General features: G+C 41.1%; 1 protein-coding gene across 1 annotated transcript in view; it reads left to right on the top strand.

Moving 5' to 3' along the window:
* Nucleotides 1–17560, top strand: part of LOC118803731 (NACHT, LRR and PYD domains-containing protein 12-like) — an 80278-nt gene extending 62718 nt beyond the window's left edge. The window contains exons 10-11 of the mRNA XM_036564221.1: nucleotides 3674–3720; nucleotides 17043–17560. Coding sequence (XP_036420114.1) covers nucleotides 3674–3720; nucleotides 17043–17560 — 565 coding nt within the window. The remainder of the gene's footprint in view (nucleotides 1–3673; nucleotides 3721–17042) is intronic.
* The last annotated feature ends 7510 nt before the right edge of the window (nucleotides 17561–25070 follow it).

Raw genomic sequence — 25070 nt, 5'->3', positions numbered from 1 at the left:
CTGGGGAAAGGAGAAAACACCTGTATTCAGCAACCACCTTGAGGCAAAACATCCCCCAGACGAGCTCAAACACAGAGCGTGCTGCCGTGTCTATATACACTGGCGCTAATTGCTAACACCTAGCGTGCAGGGTAAGGGGAGGAACTGCTCCTCAGCACTACGGTGGCCGCCCAAGTCCATAAATGACTGATGGCAAAAACAGCTCTACCTGTTACACATATTTCTATGGGAGTAAGGTCAGGACATTGACTTGGCCATTTCAAAACATTAACTTTATTCTTCTTTTACTATTCTTTGGTAGAATGACTTGTGCGCTTACTGTCATTGTCTTGCTGCATGATTCATGTTCTCTTGAGTTTCAGCTCACAGACAGATGTCCTGATATTTTCTTTTAGAATTTGCAGGTATAATTCAGAGTACATTGTTCCATCAATGATGGCAAGCCATCCTGGCCCAGATGCAGCAAAACAGGCCCAAACCATGATACTACCACTAGTGTGTTTCACAGACGGGATAAGGTTTTTATGCTGGAATGCAGTGTTTTCCTTTCTGTGCTTCTAAACATAACGCTTCTTATTTAAACCAAAAATATCTATTTTGGTCTCATTCATCCACAAAACATTGTTCCAATAGCCTTGTGGCTTGTCCATGTGATCTTTAGCAAACTGCAGACAGGCAGCAGTGTTCTTTTTGGAGAGCAGTGGCTTTGTCCTTCAACTCTGCCATGCACACCATTGTTGTTCAGTGTTCTCCTAATGGTGGACTCATGAACATCAACATTAGCCACTGTGAGGCATTTAGTTGCTTAGAAGTCACCCTGGGATCATTTGTCACCTTGCAGACTATTACACAACTTGCTCTTGGTGTGATCTTTGTTGGTCGACCACTCCTGGGGAGAGTAGCAGTGCTCTGGAATTTCCTCCATTTGTACACAATCTGTCAGACTGCATGTTGGTGGAGTCCAAACTCTTTAGAGATGGTTTTGTGACCTTTTCCAGCTTGATGAGCAACAACTCCTCTAAGGTTCTGAGGTCCTCAGAAAACTCCTTTGTTTTGCCAAGATACACTTCCACAAACGTGTTGTGAAGATCAGACTGGGATAGAACCCTGGGGCCCTATACAGAAAATTCGTATCCTTTTGTTTTAACTTAAGGTCTGACAGGTCAAGATAAGATTTTTCACAAATTCGTATTACAGAAGCAAATCTTATCTTGGTTTAAGAATCTTATCTTACAGCATCTTTTCTTATCTCATGGTAGGAAATCTTAACTAACTTGATTAAAGTTGACAATCAACTGTCATGTCTGTTACCTAGCAACCGACCATACATGCACAGCTGAAGCGTAAACACATAATCAAGTTAGTTAGCCAAACAGCTAACAATAGCTACTGTTACTGAAGTAAACAAGGTCGAATGAAACTAAAGCGCGATAGACTGAAAGTTAAGAATATTGTGTCAGCGCTTCGGTTTATTCAGAGCATGGCCGCTCCACAGTTTCAGTTTCATTTCCCAAACGCTTTAGTGCTCTGGGATTTATCTTAAAGTTAAGAAAACAGTTAACACTGCTAAATTAACACCGTTTTCTAATCTGGAAATAAGATAAGATTATAGTCTTAATAACTGTTGTTCTGTAATGGCTTCTGTCCTAACTTCAGTCTTAACTGAAGTTGACATGACAACAAAGCAGATCTCAGACCTGTTCTTTAAATACAGCCCCATTTCCAATAAAGTTGGAATACTGTGCAGAATGCCAATAAAAATAGAATGCAATGATGTCCAAATCATGTAAACCACATTTTTAAAGGAACATACTACAAAGACAACATATCAAATGTTGAAACTGACAAAATTTATTGTTTTTTGAAAAATATATGCCCATTTTGAATATGATGCCAACAACACGTTCCGAAAAAGTTGGGACAGGGTCATGTTTACCACTGTGTTTCATTACCTCTTGCTGCAACCGCTATTCCTGGTGGTTGCTAACGTGTCAATAGCCATTTATTTGCTGTGGTTTGCCAGTCAGATGCTGTTGGTGTGTGTGTGTGTGTGTGTGTGTGTGTGTGTATGAACTGTGTGGAGTATGAGCTGTGTTTGCAGTGAGTGATGTATGTAGGGTGGGTGGTGAGTATGGAATCTGTAAAGTGTGTTGGGTGTGGTGTGTGATGTGTGTGGAGTGTGTGGTGTGTTTCTTGTAAGATGGTGATGTGGATTGTCCAAAAACCTTTCGGCTCCAGAGTGTTTACTGACTGTGGCCTGTGGTCTTGATCTAAGAGGATGATGATGTAAGAGTGTCCTGGTGGTTGTGATTTAAGTTGGGTGCACAAACTTTTGCACCCTAATCATTTCTATTAGAAAGCTGTATAGAAGAACAAAATTCCTGATCTTACCGATAATTCCAGAGTTGGAACTGCGTCGATATCTTGAAAACTGCATGGCGATTCGGGGACAAAACAGTACCAAGAAGAAGAAAGATGAAAAGTGCACCTCCTGATAACAGCAGTGTAGATCACTATCACTAATAAACATGTTATTGTTCATACAGCCTCACTGTTGTTTATATTACAAAGTAGAACAGTTTTACTGCATGATTACTCAGATTTTCACTCTAATATTTTTACCGTAACACATTTACAGTTCTGTGTTTGGTTAGTTTAGGCTTTATACAGTTTTTAGTCTGTATCTGGTCTTTCTCACTTCCACTCATGTACTGGAAAGGCTCCTCTACTGATGTGACCCTTTCAACACTGTCAGCAACTCAAACTACACCTGCTTTATATAAAAACTGTGTAAATATGTTTGTATAGTTTATTAAATTTAAGGTTTTTGAGCTCACTTTTACTTACAAATATCAGTGGCTGTTAAACATCACTGAGAGCTGTTTAAGTTATTTGTTTTTATCTGTTCAAAAATAACAAAAATATTATGTTACTATTTTTTCAAACTGCACTGTTTAAAGCTCAAACTATTTTATTTTTGTAATGTTCTTTTATTTATTTAATGTTTTAAGTTGTGAGCTACAAACATCAAATTTATGGTAAATGAATATCAGCTCCAAATATCGTTTATCAATGTTCCTGATTACTAATGATCAGTATCTGCCCTGAGAAACCACATCAGTTGACAACCCCCCCACAAAGAGCTTTACAATTCCACTCTCATTGATCACAGACACAGTCAGAATCAGACCACCATACAGTGTATCTCAGCAACTGCACACATCCAGAAACACCCCAGACCCCTCAAGGATAAACAGACCCCGTCAGACCCCTCAATCACAGCCCCGTTCACTTTCTCACCAACACAACTCAAAATGAACCACAAAACACACCAAAAACAATAAATCAATAACTGGACCAATGGGGTTTCAGATGAATGTGTTTACAGCTGTTACACACAGAGGAAAGAATGAAAACAGAACCTCAAACTGATCACACATACATATACTATTTATTTAACTGTGTGTGTACATATATTACATGTTTTTGTGTGTATGTTTTTTTATAGATGTATGGTTTTACAGTTGGGCAAATGTAAAACAGAGACAAAGAGAGGGAGAGAGGTAGACAGAGAGAGAGAGAGAGAGAGAGAGAGAGAGAGAGAGAGAGAGAGAGAGGAAGGTGAGAACATCTGAATGAATATATTAATGTGTGTGTGTGTGTGTGTATTTAGAGTGGAACATGGAGGTGAGAACAGAATCAAACCAGGACTGAAGAAATGTAAGTACACACACACACACACACACACACACACACACACACAAACACACACACACATTCACACACATACTTGTTTTTTGTGAAAAGACACAAGGACACGTGACATAAACCTACAAAATTGGAACACACCTTTCTGAGAGATCTAGACATGAAAACAGTTCTGTGTTACAGAAAGTTCATATATTAAGTTCATCAGTTGATATTTTATTATCTACCGTCTTTAAGAGGTCTGAACTTTCACAGTGCGGTCAGGACAATTTCCAGTTTAAATATCTGGACATGAAAACACACACAAATTTCCTGTTCCTACCACACTGTAAGGACATTGTGAAAACTAACGACACATACCGTTCTGACTGTTAAATCAAGAACAGGAACAAAAAACCTCCAATACTTTAATAATAATGATGTGTATAAATGATGTGTCGTGACGCTGCGTAATAAGGCATTATGTAAAGTGAATAAGGGATTTATCAGGTATCTGAAAGTCTGAAGTTTAATCAGTGACTTCCTCTGATGTTAACATATTCTTAAACCGTTTCATTTTAAATTAATTACCTTTATTTGTAAAGGCACTCATGATTGCCTGGCTCAAAGGATCAGCTCTGTCCCCTTTTTCCAAATTTTGCTCACAGCCTAATGTGAACCACACACTAAAGACTTTAAACAGACTTTTAAAAGACTAAAGTCTGACACCCTCTCACACCTAAAGACAATCACAGAGCTTTTAGTCACTGACTATGATTTTGCAAAGACGGAGGATCTTGCTGTGTCACTATTTGCAAGACTGCAACTAGGTTTTTGAGAGTATTACCCATCATGCACCTGGTGGAAATTAAACAAGCAGAGAAACCATTTTTCCTTCTACACTCTATAGTGGTACAAGTGGAAAGATATGTTGACTGGGCGTGTAAAGATCTGGGGCTCAGAGCAGTTCACTGTAGAACTGTATATTCTGGCAGATCATTACCCAGAATTTTATTAATTTACCTGTAAAATGTGCAGTTACTTTATTCAACAAAGATTTACACACCAACACAACATGCAGTGATTCAGCACTGTTGAGTGGATATTATGAATTAAACCATAAAAAACTAACAAATGAAATAAGAAGCCACTGTAACTAACAGCAAAAAAAAAAACATTGATGCATCTTCAGTAATGTCATCTGCACATTTCCTTACATCACTGTTCACTCAGTGAACTTGAAAAAGTAAAAAGATCCAGCTTAAATTTTTTAGATTAATATGTTTTAATAAAAATGATTGTTTTAAAGTTCAGGAGATTTGCCTTTTGCCTTCAGCCTCTCACGCATGCATTTTCTCTCTCTCTATCTACCTCGCCCGCTCACTATTGTGCGGCTCTGGCACGTCACTATTTACATGAGCCAAGACTTAAAACTTACGATAATATTAAACACGGTTGATTTTGTTGTAGCATCAAGATGAGAAAATGACTGAATTAAGACAGCCGACCCGACCTCCTCACACTAAACGATTGAGATGACGTGAGCGCGACACGACTCTAGCAAAACTCTAATCATTTTATTCCAACCCTAGAAATTTGTCTGTCATAGTGAAATGTCTTGAAAAGTCGTTTGGTGTGAGGCCGGTATAAATGTTTTAAAATGTAAAACATCAATAATAAGTTAGCTGGTACATTTAATAAATGTCATTCTTTCTCGTAGTCAGTAGTGTACACCCTGAAATAACTGCTGCTCATCTCACTCCGACCGGCCTCACGCTGGTTGCCATGGTAACGTCTATACTAAGCAGCAATCTATGCATGCATTATAAGTTTGGATCAGATTACTTGTAATGAGCATGTAAACAGACTGGAGAAAATCTTTGCATGTAAACATAGACACTGAGTGAGATGACATTCAACCAAACATTACTGAATAACTTTCTCTAAGCACTAATTTCTCAGACAAGCACAGAACTAGTTATTAACTAGATATTAACTAAACGTGTCACCCTTTGCTATCCTGGAGGTTTGCTAAAAGACCCTGTGTACAAAAGTCCTCCTTAACATATACTGCTAGTGCTTCACAGTTTTTCAGAGTTTTTGTCCTTTGAATTGTTTTATACTTATATTTTCTTATATCTTACACCACATGTACACTGACTGACCACTTCATTAAATCCTTCTTCTTGTATCTACACTCACTGTCCATTTTATCTGCCCATCTTACCATATAGGTGCACTCTGTAGTATATGGTAAGACTAATTACAGACTTTTCTAGAATTAGCCAGTTCTTCAATGGGCAGGACCCCCGCAGGACCACCATAGAGCAGGTATTATTTGGGTGGTGGGTCAGTGACACTGACGGGGTAGTGGTATGTTAGCGTGTGTTGCGCTGGTGTGAGTGGATCAGACACAGCAGTGCTGCCAGAGTTTTTAAACACTGTGTCCACTCACTGTCCACTCTATTAGACATTCCTACCTTGTCAGTCCACCTTGCAGATGTAAAGTCTGAAACGATAGCTCATCTGCTGCCGCACAGTTTGTGTTGGTCATCCTCTAGTCCTTCATCAGTGGTCACAGGACGCTGTTGGCTGGATATTTTTGGTTGGTGGACAATTCTCAGTCCAGCAGTGACACTGAGGTGTTTAAAAACTCCAGCAGCACTGCTGTGTCTGATCCACTCAGACCAGTGCAACACACACTAACACACCACCACCATGTCAGTGTTACTGCAGTGCTGAGAATGACCTACCACCCAAATAGCACCTGCTCTGTGAGAGTCCTGTGGGGGTCTTGACCACTGAAGAACAGGGTAACAAAGTATGCAGAGAAACAAATGGACTACAGTCTGTAACTGTAGAACTACAGAGTGAAACTATATGGTCAGTGGAGCTGATAAAATGGACAGAGTGTAGAAACAAGTAAGTGGACTTAATGAAGTGTCTGGTGTGTGAACGTCTACAGTTATTATTTTGTAAAGCCAGTTTATTTTTGAATAATTTTGTTCTCCTTTTGTGCTTCTAAAGTTTCTTTTGTACTACTTAAATGTTTAACCTGTTAGCACAAGCACTACAAAGGCTACCAGGTGACTCCACGGCCTGCACAGCATTAACTAAGGAGCTGAGACAAAATAACCAATCCTAAGAATGACCACCTGCTCAGTATAAAACAATTTCCATAATGTGCTGGAATACGCATATCAGTGAGTTACAAGTATCAACCAAACTGTATTTATATGTTTCTAAAACAACACGACACTCAGATGTTTAATCCAAGACCTTTATGCACCATTTCTTTAGCTCCTGTAAGAGTTAATGCTAATGTTATGATGCTATAGCTGTAAAGAAAATCTTAAAATACTCTATAAATTCTAGAAACTGTTGTGTGGCTAAACATTTCCATTCAACTTACTCATATCATATAAACATATCACTTCATTTGTAGCACTGAAGATTACATTCATGATTTAAAGCTCAAAAACACCTTAGAGAGTAATTTGAGGATAAATACCTTTATTTTATAAACCTGAGTTCTCCAGATCCACTTTCTCCATAGTCACACGTCATCTCATCACCTGGTTGACTGTCATGAATCACAAACACAGGTGTGGTGAATCATCTGCACATATTTTTTTGCCTTTGTATGGTCATCATGGACCAGTCTTCCTAAAGACCCATCCTCCTTTGCAGCATCAATTCTAGACACCAATAAGCAAACAAAAGAAAAAGGAGACAGAATCAGAGTTTTTCACGTTCTGTCTGGTAATCTGTGTGTAAAACGTTGTGATATGCTGCAGAGCATCACTTATCGGGGTGATTCTCCGCCGCATCATCAAACTGCATGAACGTATTGTTGGTTATTGACAAGCTTAGTCAGCAACGGTCAAATGAATAATTTCAGTGTTCCACACTTTAACATGTGTTTATTAAGGTAACGTTAGGCAGGATAACAGGCAACTGGGACATTATTTTTCCAAAAATCCAATAGTGTTTTTATTTAAATGTAAATAAGAAGCTGCAGTCATTTCAAAAGTAATGTTGATGTATGTGCTTTAAGGGCCGGTAAACCATTCTGCTGAGATCTAAACATTTTTAAAGTCTCCTTAGGCTACAACCATATCGCCTGGTGTGACATTCACACATATTCTCAACCTGGGAAGCACTGTACAGTTTCAGGTACTCCTGAAGAGAACAGCCCTGATCCAGCTCATTAACTGATTATGGAGCCCTTCATTAGCTGGATCAGGTGCTACCGTTTGATACCGTTACCATTAGCCAGCTGCACTGGACTCAACAGTAGCAATTTAATTTATTCACTTTATACCTGAACACGGAGACAAACAACAGATAATCATTTACACCAGAGAAATACATAAAGAAAGCAAGAACAATCAGCTGAATTTGGCTTCTTGTCCAAATTTTCCAATCCACCTTAAATGATGCACATTTGCACAGGTGTCAGAATGCAACTGTGGTGTCGTTCAAGGTGGAACGGAAAATTTGAATGAGAAGCTGGTGAATAAGAACCCAACTTCAGCTTCATGTTTGCACTATTACATGTTCACAGACTGCACCAGAATATAAACTACAGTGATATGTTATTGAGCCAACTACTATTTGTAGATTAATAATTTTGTTCAACAAAGTAATATAAACTAGCTGGCATTGTCGCTAAGAGTATTAGCATTTATGCTAACCGCTAGACAGGTGTTTATTGCTCATATTGCGACTTTGGCCCAATCAGAAATACACAGTTACACTTATATATTAAAACCACTGACTGAATACAAACGATGGTAATCAGAAACGTCAGACTAACTAAATGAATTGTATGATAAAAAATTGCTGGCTAGCTATTTTAATTAGCTGGTGTTAACTACCTGTTTTTAGCAACTAATTCAACGTTACTGGTCTGTTACAGCAATATATATTTGGGCAAATCACAAATATACATTATTATAGTTCAAATGGTTTAATTAGATTAATTTAAGGAAGATTATTCCTGCTGTTCTCTGCTGCTCTGGTCTGTCTTATCTGAGCTTTTGGAGTGAAGGTTCTGGAAAATAGAGCAGTAAAGCTCACAGATCGCTGGTGTGCAGTTGGAAGTTAGAAGTTCCAGTGGATTAACAGGTAGTTTATCAGGGGAGAAAACAGGGATAAAAAACAGACATTACAGAGAAAGGATGCTGTGGAAAAATGAATCAGGCACCACAAATAAATAAATAAATAAACAAATAAAGATTTTGTGCACATATCATTGTACGCAATGCAATTTCTGCATTAATTAAAAATATACGCCTCATTAAGAGCTCATGTTTAGCATTTAATAACTATAAATAGAAAAGAGGGCTGGAAAAAACAAAAGAGAGAAATTGCCCCAAAACTACTTAAAAGCCAAAAAGAAGGCTTAAACAAGAAATGGCTCCAAGCCATAAAAAGTGTTTGTTCAAAGACCAAACACGTGAAACAAAGCTGATCTTCCTCTCATAATTCCAGAGGAAGTGTTTTTTGTTTTGTGGTTATCTTTTATTTCTATCTCAGCCTTTGTTTGAGCACACTGTGTTCAGCGTCCCCTTTGTTTACCTTTTTCTGCCATTTTTTATTCCCATTCATTGAGGTTTTTTTCCTGTTTTCACCTGTGCTTCCCGGTAACTCCTCAGACCGCCAATCAGTACATCGGTGGTTTGAGCCTGGCTCTGAGCCACCGCAACCTCTAAGTGCACAAGCACTCAATTCACACTCCACCTCATTAAGTTCATTTAAGACCCTTTCTCACAGGTTTTCCTCTCTGCACTTGGGTCCGCCTCCCTGCCGTCCTGTAACATGAGTACCGTAACGATCACTGTAGTGGTGCAAAAGTCAACAAAGTATCCTGAAGTACAGTCTGAACAAACCAAACCCCGTTCTTATAAAGCAGCCTTTAGTCAAGTATACTAAACATACCCCTCACAACAGCTTCAGTCAAGTACCCAGTATACACAATACTGAGCTTTATCTAATTAGGAATAGACTTCAAAGGATCAGATATTTATGTACCGGGATGTCGGTCTCCAGATGGTCATGACGTGTGACGTTTCTTGAAGTAAATGTAGTTCTCGTTTGATTCACGTCATCATTTATCTAGAGCGAAAAAAGAAAAAAAAAATCACTGTATAGAGAACATCAACATTAGTCTTGTGGAAAATATTAAATAGACGTCTTAAATTCAACCATGCAAAAGGTCAGCTAAGCTAGCAGATCACTGACTGACTACAAATAAAGTCTAAACAGTGCCACATTCAGCTCTTATAAACCCAGTAATGTTCTCATAAACCAGCCATTAGTCACTCATCTACTCATACATAAATTACTACTGATTCAGACAAATGCAGAAAACCTTAAACACGGTGAGTAACTCTCAGCTTATTAGGTGAACTGCTAGTTGGCTCTGTTGTGCTGTTACCTGAGAACATGGATCAAAGATCTTTTCAGTTGATGATGTTACAGTAATTTTGACTTTTGATGAACAAATTTTTGCATAGTATCTGGGGGGGTTACATTAACATTGACTTCACTGTGCAGTCAGAATGAGCACTGGTTTGACAGGAACAGGATGCAAATGTACAATATTTTTAAATGATAAGCAGTAATAATGTTTAAAAACACACAAATTAAATAAAGCCTATTAGATCAATACATGATAGATATAATATTGACAATTAGATTAATATAATATCAATATTAGAGCACTTTACACCCCCCCATGTTAGAGTAGAGTGGTCCACCATATAAGGTTATCTTCTCTATAATCATGTTATCTCCTATTCTCTCTTAATATATTTTACTGCGAACAAACACAGGTGTGTTCTAGCATTTAGTAAAAATTTGTCAATTTTTAATTTGGATCAGCACTACTGTTGACCAAGCGCCCAAAGGAGTCTTCATTATCAGCGGCATCAATGCTGTTTAAAAAAAATTTAAAAAGCAGAAATATAAAGAATGTATATAAAAATATCCAGATGATTTAAGTTTCACACTTACAGTGAATGCAAAGAACAGCATCTTTATAAATCTACATTATAAAATCTGAAAGCTCACCAGTTTCCCCATTGTGTTTGAAATCTCGCTCTCCAAAAGAGTCAGAATCCTCTCCTGTGATCAGCTGTCCTTTGTACTCTAGAATAAAACTTCCTCTCTCAATATTTACTTTTGCAAATACACCAAGACCTAAAAGACATCAGAGAAAAAGATAATAAATAAAATGAAGATTAGTTGACATTTTCTCATAGATATTCTACCAACATTATTCTTACTTCATTCTGTTGTTAGTTAATCGACACTAACCTTATTTATCTTAATTCCTAAACCATTTTAAAAGCCTTTTTGAAATCAAATGGCTTAATATCATTCAAAGTAAAAGACGTTACACTGATAACTTAACACTGTTACATCTCATTTAAAAAAGAAATATTCAGACATATTCTCACCTTTGTACTCATATATGTGTCTTTCTTCAATTATATTGTTCAGTTCCCAAGGAAATAATACTACATACATGGTTCTTTGAGTTGAGTCTCCTCATCTATAACACGAAAAAAAATGGCAGAATAATTGGGACAAATCCAGCATGCAAATCAGTTTTACACATTCATATTAAAACAATGCAATACACACATTTTTGTCACATTTTTTTGAAAATTCAGAACAAATGAGATTTTTGTTCCAGAGCCTTTTGTGGGATTGTACAAATTAGTGACACTTTGTGATGAGGCAAAAGTGTTGCCCATCACCAGAGGACTGTCTATCTGTGTGTGTGTGTGTGTGTGTGTGTGTGTGTGTGTGTGTGTGTAATCAGATGGACCTCACTCATGAGTGTGCTGGAGGGCCCATGGCTAGCTCATGAGAGGGGTGAGGTCTCCAATAACCTAGGTCACAGAAAACAGAGTGAGACAGGCTAGTAAATGTGCGCACTGTATGAAATATCTTACCGGTAATATTACATATTAAGGCCTTGTGATATGGGATTATGATTTTATTTACCCTTGTTTTTAATCCACTTTTGTAGGACAGCAACACAACTGCAGAATGGAATGGTTCAGCTCAGGTGATGCAGGGGTGGGGCTAACTCTATAAGAGATAGGGGAAAGGTTTAGTAGGGGGCAAGCTCGAGGATACTCACCTCAGATTGCAAGGAGACTGAGGAGAAGGGAGTAAGAGCTAAACTAGAGAGTATAGTCCTATGGCCTTGCGGCCTAAGACTACTTATACTTACCTGTACTGATTGAGTCAGGTCAACATTTTAACCTCCATTTGTTTTGTGTTTGTACAGTTTTTCTTTTGTGTGTTTTCACCTTGTAAATAAACCACACCGTTTGCAAAGAATTATTCAGAGTCGTTCCATCTTTAGCCTGCAACTGCATTCCACTCACCCGTTCAGTCACAATCTACCTGGTGACTTCGTGTCTCCTCACGGGGTTTGGCAAAGCATCGTCTACACTTAACACCTCATACCCAAAACACACAAACATTCAGCCAGCTGAGTTGTCACTTCTGGGAGCCTGTAAAACTCACAGCGTTCACGAACGTCATGTCCAAAAAATGTGCAACATGATCCAATTCATTGTTTTTCCAGATTAAGAATTTGTGAGAGAGTCGCCACATGTTTTACACAACTGTGTTGATCTGAGATGTTCTGGATTTTGAGCACCACACTGCATTGCGTAGAACCTCAGACAGTCCTGTCCTCTGTAATGACTTTGACAGCTGGGTCTGTCAAACGAGAAGCAGTTGGCCTCCTGAACCCCACACGCCTTTCTTTTACTAACTAAAAGAGTCAGAGCGTCTACCATGTCTGGTGTGAAGGACAGCAACCTTTCACCCCTTTTACCTTTGATCTCAACTCTGCTGAAATGGCTGCAGAATTTCTGTACTTAGAAAAGCCAACTGCAACATCTCCGTGGAGAAGAGTTTTATCTCTTTCTTAAAAGCTTTTGAGATGCATCTTGGAGATTCTCCAGCACGTCTTCAGTTTAAAAAACAATTATTCTTGTGAGTGTAGTTTTAGCGAGCTCTGCATAGCTTTGTGGTGATGAGCCTTTGAGCCTTTTTCAGGATTTCAGATGCTGCATCTGCTGTTGTCTCCAGGAGTTTGTGAAGGAGCTGAACATCATGATGAAAGGCAGTGTTGATGGTTTGTTGAACTTTGCTTCATTCAGTGTGTTTAAAGCTGTATGTGAGATCAGCTCTGACCATTTGGTGGTTTACAGCTTTTTGAACGTCTCAGTTGACTTCATAAACTCTTCATCTTCAGCCAGAAGAGCCCTACAGTGAATGATCTCACAGACCTTCTGCAAATTGTGCCCCAATTTCAGTGCTAGGCTCGGCGTTCAGTAGCAGTTCTTTTCCTCATCATAGTCTGACACCTTCCTGACAGCCTGATTAACCCTTGAGAAACTTACAGGTTTAACAGCTTCTTCCAGGCTGTGTATAGAAGACTCACTGCACAAAATCATCAAAATCTTCCAGTTTCATGGAGCTTCTGTTGAATATACTCATATTTGGTCAGGTCATTGCCATGTTTGTTGAAGAAAGACGGCACTAGTTGATAAATACAGAATGTTTGATCTTTGTTTTAGTTTAAGCAGCTCACTTCCTTCCTGTAAAATATCAGAATTTTGCTGATAGTTACACTTGTTACTAATTCTTTCCAGCAGTCTTTTACTTCCTTTTGAGTACTTTGGGAACAACAGTGCTTCTGAAACTTCTGCCTCATTCATGTGGGTTTTCAAGTGGTGAGAAATTTTGGACAGCGGTTTCACACAAATGCAACAGTAATTATTTTTCTTGCTGAAGATATTTTTCAGCAAGCTGTTGTTTCCTCCTGTCCTGTCAATGATACATCCTGAAAATCAGTCTCACTAGCAGCACCTCTAATCTTTTGTAGGTGTTACAGTGACTGATCTGGATGGACAGAAGTCATTTGTTCCACAGCCTAAAGCTGCAGCTTTCTATGACAGTTTGATTTCTGAGACTGGCTTCACCTGAACGTTCCTTGAATGTATATCTTCCCAATCTCTAGAGCTGCCTGATTCAACATCTGATTTAACATCTGATTCTACATCTGTAAACTGCTCCTCATAACAAAATAAGTCAGCTTCTTCTTCCAAACAAGCTCCTTCCCTGGCCTTCAGACACTCTCGGAACTTGAATCAGACAGGTTTTACTTTCTTTTCACTGATTTGGGCTTTGTTTTCATATCTTATTGCAGCTCCACTGAACTGTCTGATTCATTATCTGACTCATATCTGGCACATATTCTTAATCTGATAATGACTCATCCTCATCAGAACTTGAATTTCTTTTCCGCTAGTATCAGAAAATAGAAAATCACAACACTCAGTATAAAATGATAACAGTTCATTAAAGAAACTGTAAATATACTTACCCATGACACCAGATCTCTGTCATTCTTTTCAAGTTTTTCAGAGCAGACTTTGTGACGGAAACAAGATCAACTACAAGAGAGAACAAATAAAGCACTAATGCCAATGAAATACACAGAAATTTAATGAACTCTCCTCAGCTGCAGCTTTCACTTAAGGAGATGGCTGACAGCAGCACATGTAGTCCAGTGTTTATTCAGAACTGTTAAAGATTTTAATCAGCATCAAAAACAAATCAAACCCATTTTTTTTAATACTATCCTTATTCTCCATTGTGTGGAATCAGGTAATCCAGTGATTGACAATCACTATCAAAAATATCATAATTTGATAAATATAAGAATGGCCACCTAATATGAAATAAAGACATATTCATAAAGACATGCTGTTAATCATTTGCTGTTTTAAATATCTAGCCATAATGACTGTTACTGACCGTTACGTCTCAGACCAATCCACCTGAGTGATGCAGCAGCGTCAACATGCAGGGCATTTTTTCGAGCTTGAAACAGTTGCAGGGACTCGCTCATGTTTACAGTTCCGTTGGCAAAAACATCATGATTTAATCAGGCAATCTGTTCAAATCCAGACAATCATAGTATAAAAATCTATAGTCGAAAAATAAAAAAAATGTAATTATTTTGATCAGTGTGACAAACTGAGAACAGGAACTGTCTGCAGTCTTTTTGTAATGATTAAATCATTAAAGGGTCCATATTCTACATTTTTCTTGTTTTTTATTTTTCTTCTGAGCTTCACTTATAATGTTTGTGTGTTTTATGTATCAAAAATAGACATCTTTCATTTTTAGATGACCATTTTTCAGCCTTTCTTTATCCTTTTTTAAATTAACAGGCTGTTTTTGTTTCTGCACTTTTAAGCTTCATATAAATGAGCTCTGCTTTGACTGGCTGCAACATATTGTACTTCATTCAAAAAGCAGTCCAGGCAGAAACAGTCTTATAACTTCAGTGTGAGTGGGCGGGGCTAAACTGCTGTAGGCTGAATAGGTGGATGTGTGTAAATGTGTAGGTTTTCATGACATCACAGAAACAACAAATTCAAAAAAGGGCTGTTTTTGCAGCTTAGTTTCCAATGCCTAAATGGTCTGGGAGCGACTCTGACAGTGTTCAAACACCACATCCTACTCTTATTTAAAAAATTCTGTTCTTCATGATTTGGGCCCTTTAATATAATATTACATTCACTGTGACTCTGACAAAACATCTGAAACATTTTTCTGACAGTCACAGCAACAGTTTCTCTAAATTACCTTTTGTGTTGCATCATTTGGAACCTGTGGAAGCTGCTCCTCAGGCTGGAACTGGTCCTTCTCGGTCACCAGGTTAGTTGTGACCAGAACATCTGTCTCAGCAATGTTCCAGAAACAGAAGTAAAATTCAGAAATGTGGTTCCAACCATGATCCTATTTGCCGCATTAGACCCTGTTCTTGTGGTTGTAGTTGGTCTTTTTCATTTGCCATCTGTAAATATATGATTATGAGAATCAATGTTTCAGAAAAAGACTATAAATTAAAACATCAGTTAATCTTGTTTTAATTCACAGTGAATGTTCATCTTTAAATACCCTGCATCTCCATATTAATGCTCCTTATAACAGATGGGGTTTTCCCACTACTAAGGGTGTTTTCATTTTGCTGTTTGGGCTAACAGGGTCAACATTCATCAAGTCTCCCGAGAGTCATCTTCCTCACATATTACACAGACCGGTCCACCTCCTTGTTTCTTCACTCTGTCCATTTAATCAGCTCCACTGACCGTATAGTTTCACTCTGTAGTTCTACAGTTACAGACTGTAGTCCATCTGTTTCTCTGCATACCACGAGGAGGTGGTCTTAATGAAGTGGCTGTCCAGTGTCCAGCTAAATGAGAGAGTAATATCGTTCATACCAAAAACCTTTCCACTGTAATGAAATTCAGACAGGAACACTTTCAGGACATCATGATAGATTTTCTGTCTCCTTTCAGGTTCATGTTTAGTTATTAGTTCCTCTGTGATCCAAAAGAAAACCTCCCTTATCAGAATGGACACAGCTGAATACTCCACAGTCTACGAGAGAAAACAGAACATGTTGACCACATCAAACCACATTAACCTCAAACAAATAAACACATACAGCCAATTAATATGTATATTAAATTACCTTTTTCTGGATTTATATATTTCACACCAAACCCATCTTTGTCTTTATAAACAGGTGTAACATTTGCTGCCTCTTCTTCTGGATTCAGTTCTCTTTCTCAGCTCCATGGCAGCCATTTTCCGTGATGGCTCCACTCTTTACAGAAAAATATGTTTTATTTTGTTCTTTTCATATGTGAAATATGTTTCTCTCTTTATTTGATTGACTGTTGCTAAAAGGAGTTCAAGATGATCTTATTTACAGCAGAAGTCTCACACTTTTATTTTTGAACTAGCTGAGTTTCTGAATGTGCTCTGATGAGTGAATCACTAAATGAATTCACAGCATGAACAGTCCAGGGACAACCATCCTATAAGGACATCCGAGTGAAAAAGTGTTGGTGAAAGAACATGATTGACATCTGAGATGGGCTTATATAAATAGTGTAGCATAGGTAGCGAAGGAAAAGAAAAGACCAGAACAGACTTAATGACCAGTAACTACAGACTAACTGGGCTTTAATAACCATTCTAACAGTGTGATTTGGCCGCTAAAGTGATTTAGTGTTATATGTAGGCATGAATGCTGCTGTACAACAATGACATATTCAGGTATTTAAACCCTATAAAAAAAGTCTGATTAAACTGGCGCATATTCAGACAAACGCAATAAACAATTCAAATTAGCTGAAAGGTCCTTGTAAACTACAAAAACCAACATGCTCACACACACACACACACACACACACACACACACAGTCACTCACTCTAATGTCTCTTCTTGTGTGCAGATTCCTGTGAAGTCACTCTGGATCCAAACACAGCGCACAGTTCTCTCTCTCTGTCTGACGGGAACAGAAAGGTGGTGAATGTGAGATCTTCACAGTCGTATCCTGATCATCCAGAGAGATTTGATTGGTATCCTCAGGTTCTGTGTAGAGAGAGTCTGACTGGACGCTGTTACTGGGAGGCTGAGTGGAGCGGAGAGGTTTATATAGCAGTAACATATAAATCAATCAGCAGGAAAGGATACAGTGCTGACTGTCGGTTTGGAGGGAATGAAAAGTCCTGGAGTCTGGACTGCTCTAATAACAGATACTCTTTCCGTCACAACAATAACAGCACTGAACTCTCTGCTCCTCCTTTCAGCTCTGAGAGAGTAGGAGTGTATCTGGACTGTCCGGCAAGCTCTCTGTCCTTCTACAGCGTCTCCTCACACAGACTCACACACCTACACACTTTCAACACCACATTCACTGAACCGCTATACGCTGGATTTTTTGTTTGGGATTCTGTGTGTTTAAAATAAAATAACCTCCTGAGTGAACAAAACACACACACACACACACACACACACACACACACACACACACACACTCACTCTCTCTCTCTCTCTCTCTCTCTCTCTCTCTTTTAATTGATTTTAACTATTATAAGTGTATGTCGGACCTGAAGACTTTTAAAGTGGTGTGGTGCTGTGGGGAGTCGGTGTGCTCGGTTTTAGATGACGAACTTTGCTTTGCACCTGATTTTACTAAATGCAAAGTGAATTGTGCTTTTATTTATTTATCTCTTTTTATCTTATTCTTATTTTATCTATTTATTTATTCAGTAAGCTTGGTTTTTATGTGCTGGTTTAAGCGCTGAGATTCACAAGAAGGCCTGAAGTGACTTTTACATACTGTAACACGATGTGGTTACAATAAAGTGTTGTTAAAAGTCAAAAAAAAAGTCTCTCTCTCTCCCTCTCTCTCTCTCTGGTGCATGCTGGGAGGTGGTGGGTGAGGGTGCGTTTGTGAGAGGTGCTGTGCTGAAGTCAGCGTGTGCTCTTTCCCTGTTTCTACCCTGTATTATTTTCCTAATTTCTGACTGTTCTGCCCTGTTAATCGTTGGCCGCTGAGAGCGGTGAGTGAGGGGGGAGTCATGGCTCCTCGCCTCGTGGCTGAAACGCCGTCTCTCTCCCACGCCAATGGCTTTAGATGTGTCCCACTGGCAGAAGCGGGAGCTGAAGACGTGCTTCTGGTGGTGGGAGAAAGAGTTGGGTTTGATCAGATCTACTCCGCCTCGAGAATGAATAAGGCCGTAGTCGTGTTTCTGAGAGAGGAACGTTTAGTGAATGAGCTCGTGGAGAGCGGGATTTGGGTGTTGGAGACTTTTGTGCCGGTGTCTCCTCTGTCTACACCGGCGACCAGGATCACCATCTCCAATGTCCCGCCTTTCCTCTCCAGCAAGTCCATTGCTAAGGAACTCGGCCGATTTGGGAAATTTGCGAGTGAGATCACGCTGGTCCCGCTCGGCTGTAAGAATGCGGCTCTCAATCACGTCCTGTCTTTTCGTCGACAGGTGTACATGTGTCTAAACAATCCGGATCGAACATTAGAAGCCTCTTTCCATGTGGTTCACGGAGAAAGCTCGTATTTGGTTTATGCCAGCACTGACAGTTTGAAATGTTTCGGGTGTGGACTTGTCGGACATAAGCGGCTCACGTGCCCGCTTAGAGAGCGCAGCGAGGCGCCTGAGAACCGGGCTTCTAATGAAGCCAGGCCCAGCGGGGCTGCGGGGGCAAACGACGCGGCCTCGGGTGAAGACACGTCAGGAGTCGCTACTCCGGAGGTGAATCGAGGAGAGGAGGTGAGTGAGCGGCTGGTGGAAACTGTTTCAGTGAGGGAGGAAGTTGAACAGCAGGCTGGTCAGGGGGAAGGTGAGGATGGTGAGGCTGGTGAGGAGGTGAGTGTAGAGGCTGGGCCGTGTGCTGAGGGGAGCAGTGTTACTGAGCTGGAGTCTGTAGCAGTAGGTGAGTCTCAGTCAGGGTCAGTGATGTCTGTAGAGGAGGGGATGGAAGAGGAGGAGGACAGGCTGTCTGAAGTTTCAGATATTGGGAGTAGCCAGTTTAGTGGTGAGAGGTTGTACACTGTGGAGCAGATCAACTCTTTTTTAGATGAGACTAAAGGCAGGCCAGTTAATATTACTGATTTCTTTCCTGATCCGGATAAGTTTATATGCTCAGTGCTGAGAGCACAAAAAAACGCGAGTTATGTTCTTTCCCAGCAAAAGCGAGCACCTGGTATTGACGGCTTGCCTGTGGACTTTTATAAGGCCTTCTGGGGAGTCATCGGAGAGGACTTGTTTAGTGTTTTTCAGGCCTGCTTTGAGGCCAAGATGCTTCCAAAGAGCTGCCAGCGTGCGGTCCTCTCTCTCTTGCCGAAGAAGGGAGACCTTTGCTTACTTAAGAACTGGAGGCCGGTGTCGCTTCTGTGCTCGGACTATAAAATTCTGTCACGATGCATTGCAAACAGACTCAAAGAGGTTTTACACACACTGGTTCACGAAGACCAATCTTATTGCATTCCTAAACTATCAATTTATGACAACTTATTTTTGCTTAGAGATTTGATTGATTTTGCAAAATTGTCTGGTTCAGAGTTTGGTCTGTTGTCACTTGATGAAGAGAAAGCTTTTGATCGGGTTGACCACGAGTATTTATTTGGTACCTTAAAAGCTTTTGGTTTTGGTGACCAGGTTTTTATCCTGGGTTAGACTGCTGTACACTGGGGCCTCCTGTATGATTAAGGCAGGAGGGGTTTTAAGTGTTCCAGTTCTAGTTAGCAGAGGAATCAGGCAGTGGTGCCCTTTATCAGGTCAGCTGTATTCTCTGGCAGTAGAGCCTTTCCTTTGTTTACTAAGGAAGAAGCTGTCAGGCTTACAGTTTCAGGGAAGTTCTGTGAAGCTTTCGGCATATGCCGATGATATTTCTTTGGTAATTCGTCATGAGCATGATGTTCATTCTTTACAAGAGTGCTTAGACATTTATGAGCGAGCTTCCTCTGCTAAGTTGAACTGGAGCAAAACAAAAGCGCTATGGTGTGGTGTTCATAATGAGAACCTCTCCATGCCACCGATTCCAGGTGGTGTTCAGTGGGGCAGATTTGGTCTGAAGTTTTTAGGGGTTTGGTTAGGCACTGATCAGGCTCAGATCCAGAACTGGGAGGGGTTAAGGGAGAAGGTCCATGCCAGGTTGTCTACATGGTCTCGCCTGCTACCCCAACTATCGTATCGGGGCCGAGTTTTGATTGCCAACAACCTGATTGCATCAGCTCTTTGGCACAAGTTTACTGTGCTGAATCCCCCTGACGGTCTGGTCAATGACATTCAGAAGGCATTGATAAACTTTTTTTGGAATGGACATCACTGGCTCAGGGCTGCTGTACTTTACCTCCCGGTGCAGGAAGGAGGACAGGGCCTGATAGACATTCGATCCAGAATTGCTGTTCTGCGTTTGCAGGCTGTGCAGCGCCTTCTGTATCATACACACCATTGCTGGACCAATGTAGCTTGTGCCCTCCTAAAGGTTGCTGGACGTATGGGCCTTGACAAGCACCTCTTTTCTATTTTTTTGGGGACAGTGGACTCGGGAGGCTTAACTCCTTTTTACTCAGCAGCAATGCAAGCATGGAAGCTCTTTTCAGTTTCCAGGGAGGGCATTGCTCCATCACGCTGGGTTTTTGAAGAACCACTGTTTTTTAACCCTGTTTTACCTGCATTGTCCCAGTTCTCAGCTGCATTGAGAGTCACCTTTTTGGAGAAGGGCTTGAGTAAGATCCGCCACTTGCGGCAGGGTGTATCCTGGATGACAGCAGAGGACCTGGCAGATATGACTGACCTAAGATCAGTGCGCCTGGCTTCACAGGTGCTTGGTCGTCTAAAATCTGACCTGTCTGCCCCTGTCTCTGAATACCTGGATGCGACCCCCGTGGAAGACTGGCAGATCATGGACATGGATTACCCAGAACTTGTACTGGACATGGGTCAGGAGAACTGGCAGGAGTTTCAAGGGGCACTTTTTTCCATGGAAACCCCGACTCTTGGGACTTTCAGTGCAATTACTAAACAGAGACTGTATCAGGCATGCACAAAAGTTTTGAACTTTCGAAGCCTGAGGGATGTGCGGGAGACTAAATGGTCTGAGGTTGTTGAGGCAGGCTCGTCCCCAAAAGGTAGCTGGCGGTCTGTGTACAAAAGGCCCACCGAAAAGAGAATGGCCGATCTCCAGTGGAGGATTGTACACAGGATTTTAGCTACGAACAGACATGCGACACGGATCGATCCCACAGTCGGGGAGGGTTGTCCTTTCTGTGGTGCTCCAGAGACTCTGTTTCATGTTTTTCTGCAGTGTTCACGGTTAGGTTTGATTTTAGTGTTAGTCAAAAATTGGGGTTTGATGTTTTTAGGGTTTTTTAGGGATAGTTTGTTCATTTATGGTCCCAAATGTTCGGTTTTGAAAAAGGACAAAGTGGTGCTTTTAAATTTTTTGTTTGGAGCAGCGAAGTTGGCGATCTGGTGCATGAGAAAAAACAGGATTAAGGGGTGTGGAGGGACTGACCCTGTCCTAATGGTGAGAGGTCTTGTGATGAAACGACTCCATGTCGAATTTGCATTTTATAATCTTGTGAATGACCTGGACACCTTTTTTTGTGTGTGGGGGGGTGGGGGGCTCATTTGTGAGCTGGATGGACTTGGTGGGTTTGTGGTGAATTTGTAAGGTGATGTTTTTGTTGCATTTGTGCTGATTTCTGTGTGATCTGTTTCTAGCATGTACTGGTTACATCAAATGTGTATTGAAAGTCAAAGTCTTTCTCTGTTTCTCTCTCTCTCTCTCTCTTTCTGTTTCTCTCTTTCTCTCTCCCTCCCTGTCTCTCTCTCTCTCTCTGCGCATGCGCGGGTGTGAGCGGTAGAGTGAGCGCAGCGTGGTGAGCGTGAGTGTGAGTGGTTGGCGTTTTGCCAAACCTTTTTTCTCCGTTTTTGTTGTTGTCAGTCTGTATCTGTAGTTTGTTTGAGTGAGTGAGTGAGTGACTGAGTGAGTGAGTGAGTGAGGTGTGGTGGGGTGTGTGCGGGGCTCTGGCCCGCGGGGAGTCTGTTACCGGCGTTTTGCTGGGAGCATGGCGTCCCAAAACCCCAGGCTGTATGAAAGCCTCTCTCGCCGGCATGGAGTGAAGGTGGAGTGCCGCACGAGTGTGGCGGAGTGCTGTTTGGCGGCGGGGAGCACCGTCGGGTATAATAATATTGTGTCTGCTTCGCGCATGAACAGTGCTGTTGTAAAAGCCAATGAGCTTGTACAGAGTGGACTTGTGATTAATGATCAGTTCGTGTCTGTTCTGCCCCTCAGTACTCCGTCCAAAAAGATCATTCTTTCCAACGTCCTCCCGTTTATATCTGACGAGCTGATCGCTCAGGAGCTGTCCCGATTTGGAAAACTTGTCTCCCACATTAAAAAGATCCCCCTCGGCTGTAAATCGCCCCTGGTGAAGCACCTGGTGTCGTTCAGGAGGTTGGTGTTTATGGTGCTGAGAGATGGTGAGGATGAGCTGGATTTGGTGTTGAAGTTCAGAGTGGAGGGGTTCGAGTACACGGTGTTTGTGTCGTCTGACACCAACATGAAGTGCTTCAGGTGCGGCCTGACTGGACATCTCGTCCGAGCCTGCCCTGAAAAACTCAGCGCTAACGCGAATGATACCGGGAGGTCTGACACTTTCTGCCCTCCCTGGTTCAGAATGGCCTCTGTTTTAAGTGTTTTTATCTATTTTATTTTTTAATGGGTGATGTCAGAGTGGCCAGTCTGAACATTAATGGGGCGAGAGACTGTGGTAAAAGAGCAAAGCTGTATGAGTTGATGACGCAGAAGAGACTTGATGTTATATTTGAACAGGAAACGCATAGTGATGTCAGTAACGCTGCAGACTGGGCTAAAGAGTGGGAGGGGCTTGCCATTTTAAGTCATAACTCTTCTTCTAGTGGTGGGTTGGCTGTTCTTTTATCACAGAGTTTTACTCCTTATTCTTACTCAGTGGATGAAATTTTAAATGGCAGACTTTTAAAAGTGACAGCGTGTTTTGAAAACACTGTTTTTGTTTTTATTTGTGTTTATGCCCCAACTGGGGCGTTGGACAGGATGTCCTTTTTGGACACTCTGGACACAGTAATTGCAGGTTGTGGCTCTGATGAGTTTTTAATACTGGGTGGGGATTTTAACTGTACAGCAGACAGCATGGACAGGAAACACATGGAACCGCATGCTGTGTCCCGTAAGAGATTGTGTGAGATGCTGGAGGCCCATGACTTATGTGATCTCTGGAGGAACTTTCATGGAGGGCAGAGACAGTATACCTGGGCACATTCAAGAGATAACACACTCTCATTGGCAAGGCTGGATCGATTTTATGGTTTTAGGTATCAACTTTCTGCTTTTACACGCTGTCTTATCTCCCCAGTTGGTTTTTCAGACCATTGTATGGTCCAGTGCACAGTAAGGAAATGTAACGTTAAGCCACTGAGTGCATACTGGCATTTTAACACTGCACTTTTAGAGGATGCCAATTTTAGAGAGTCTTTTACTTTTTTGTGGGATGTTTTTAGCTCAATGAAAATGACTTTTAGCTCCCTGCAGCAGTGGTGGGACATAGCTAAAATACAAATTAAAGTATTCTGTCAGCAGTACACTCTCAATGTCACAAGGGGCATAGCCAGATCTCTCAAAGCTCTGGAGACTGAAATAGTGGCGCTCCAGGGTTTAGCAGAGGCCACAGGAAATCGGGGACATATTGAAGCTCTGAAAACTAAAAAGACTGCATTGGCTGACCTTTTAGGCATAACAGCACAGGGGCCGCTGGTCCGCTCACATTTCCAGTGCGTGTCGGAAATGGATGCTCCTTCAAAGTTCTTCTTTGGTCTCGAGTGCAGAAATGGACAGAAAAGGTTTATGCATGCTGTGCGTACATAATCAGGGGATCTCTTATCTGAGCCTTCTGAAATTCGCCAGCAGACAATCAGCTTTTTCTCAAAGCTATACGAGAGCGAGTGGGCAGAGGCACGAGAGGTGGAGGAGGGATTCTTCCGTGACCACAGCCAGCTCACGCAAGAGTCTGCTGCAGTGCTGGATGCAGATATCTCTCTGGGGGAGCTGTATGAGGCTCTCCAGGGCATGGAGAATGGTCGGGCGCCAGGTATTGACGGTCTCCCTGTTGAATTTTACAAGGTGTTTTGGTCGGTGTTGGGGCAGGATGTGCTGGATGTTCTCTGGAACAGCATAAGGGAAGGGAAGCTTCCGCTGAGCTGTCGGAGGGCCGTTCTAACCCTGCTACCCAAGAAGGGGGACCTAGCTGAACTGAAGAACTGGTGCCCCGTCTCTCTGTTGTGCACTGACTGTAAGCTGCTCTCAAAAACGTTAGCCTCGAGACTGGGGAAGGTGATGGAGCAGATGGTTCACCTTGAGCAGACATACTGTGTGCCTGGAAGGTCAATTTTTGACAATGTATATCTAATTTTGTGATGTTTTGGAAGTCTCCAGACTATTGGGCTTAAAGACTGGTCTCATTTTTTTTGGATCAGGAAAAGGCATTTGACCGGGTTGAACATGGCTATCTGTGGAAAGTTCTGGAGAACTTTGGTTTCAACCCAGGTTTTATAGCCATGATCAAGGTTTTGTACAGTGACATTGAGAGTGTACTCAAAGTTAATGGTGGTTTATGTGCTCCTTTTAAAGTGCACAGAGGTATTAGGCAGGGCTGTGCTCTGTCTGGCATGTTGTACTCTCTAGCTATTGAACCTCTGTTGTGCAAACTGAGAGACTGCATCTCCGGTTTGTTTATACCTGGCTGTTCTGCTCCACTGTGTGTCTCAGCGTATGCAGACGACCTTGTTGTAATAGCAAGTACCCAGACTGATGTGGATGTTTTAGCTGGAATTTTAAATGATTTTAGGGTTTTATCATCTGCAAAAGTAAACTGGACCAAGAGTGAAGCAGTTTTAGTTGGTGATTGGGATGG

This window comes from Colossoma macropomum, unplaced genomic scaffold, assembly GCF_904425465.1.
Source record: "Colossoma macropomum unplaced genomic scaffold, Colossoma_macropomum, whole genome shotgun sequence".
Taxonomy (NCBI): Eukaryota; Metazoa; Chordata; class Actinopteri; order Characiformes; family Serrasalmidae; genus Colossoma; species Colossoma macropomum.
The sequence above is the reverse complement of the archived record's forward strand: the minus strand, read 5'-3'. Positions and strand labels throughout refer to the sequence as shown.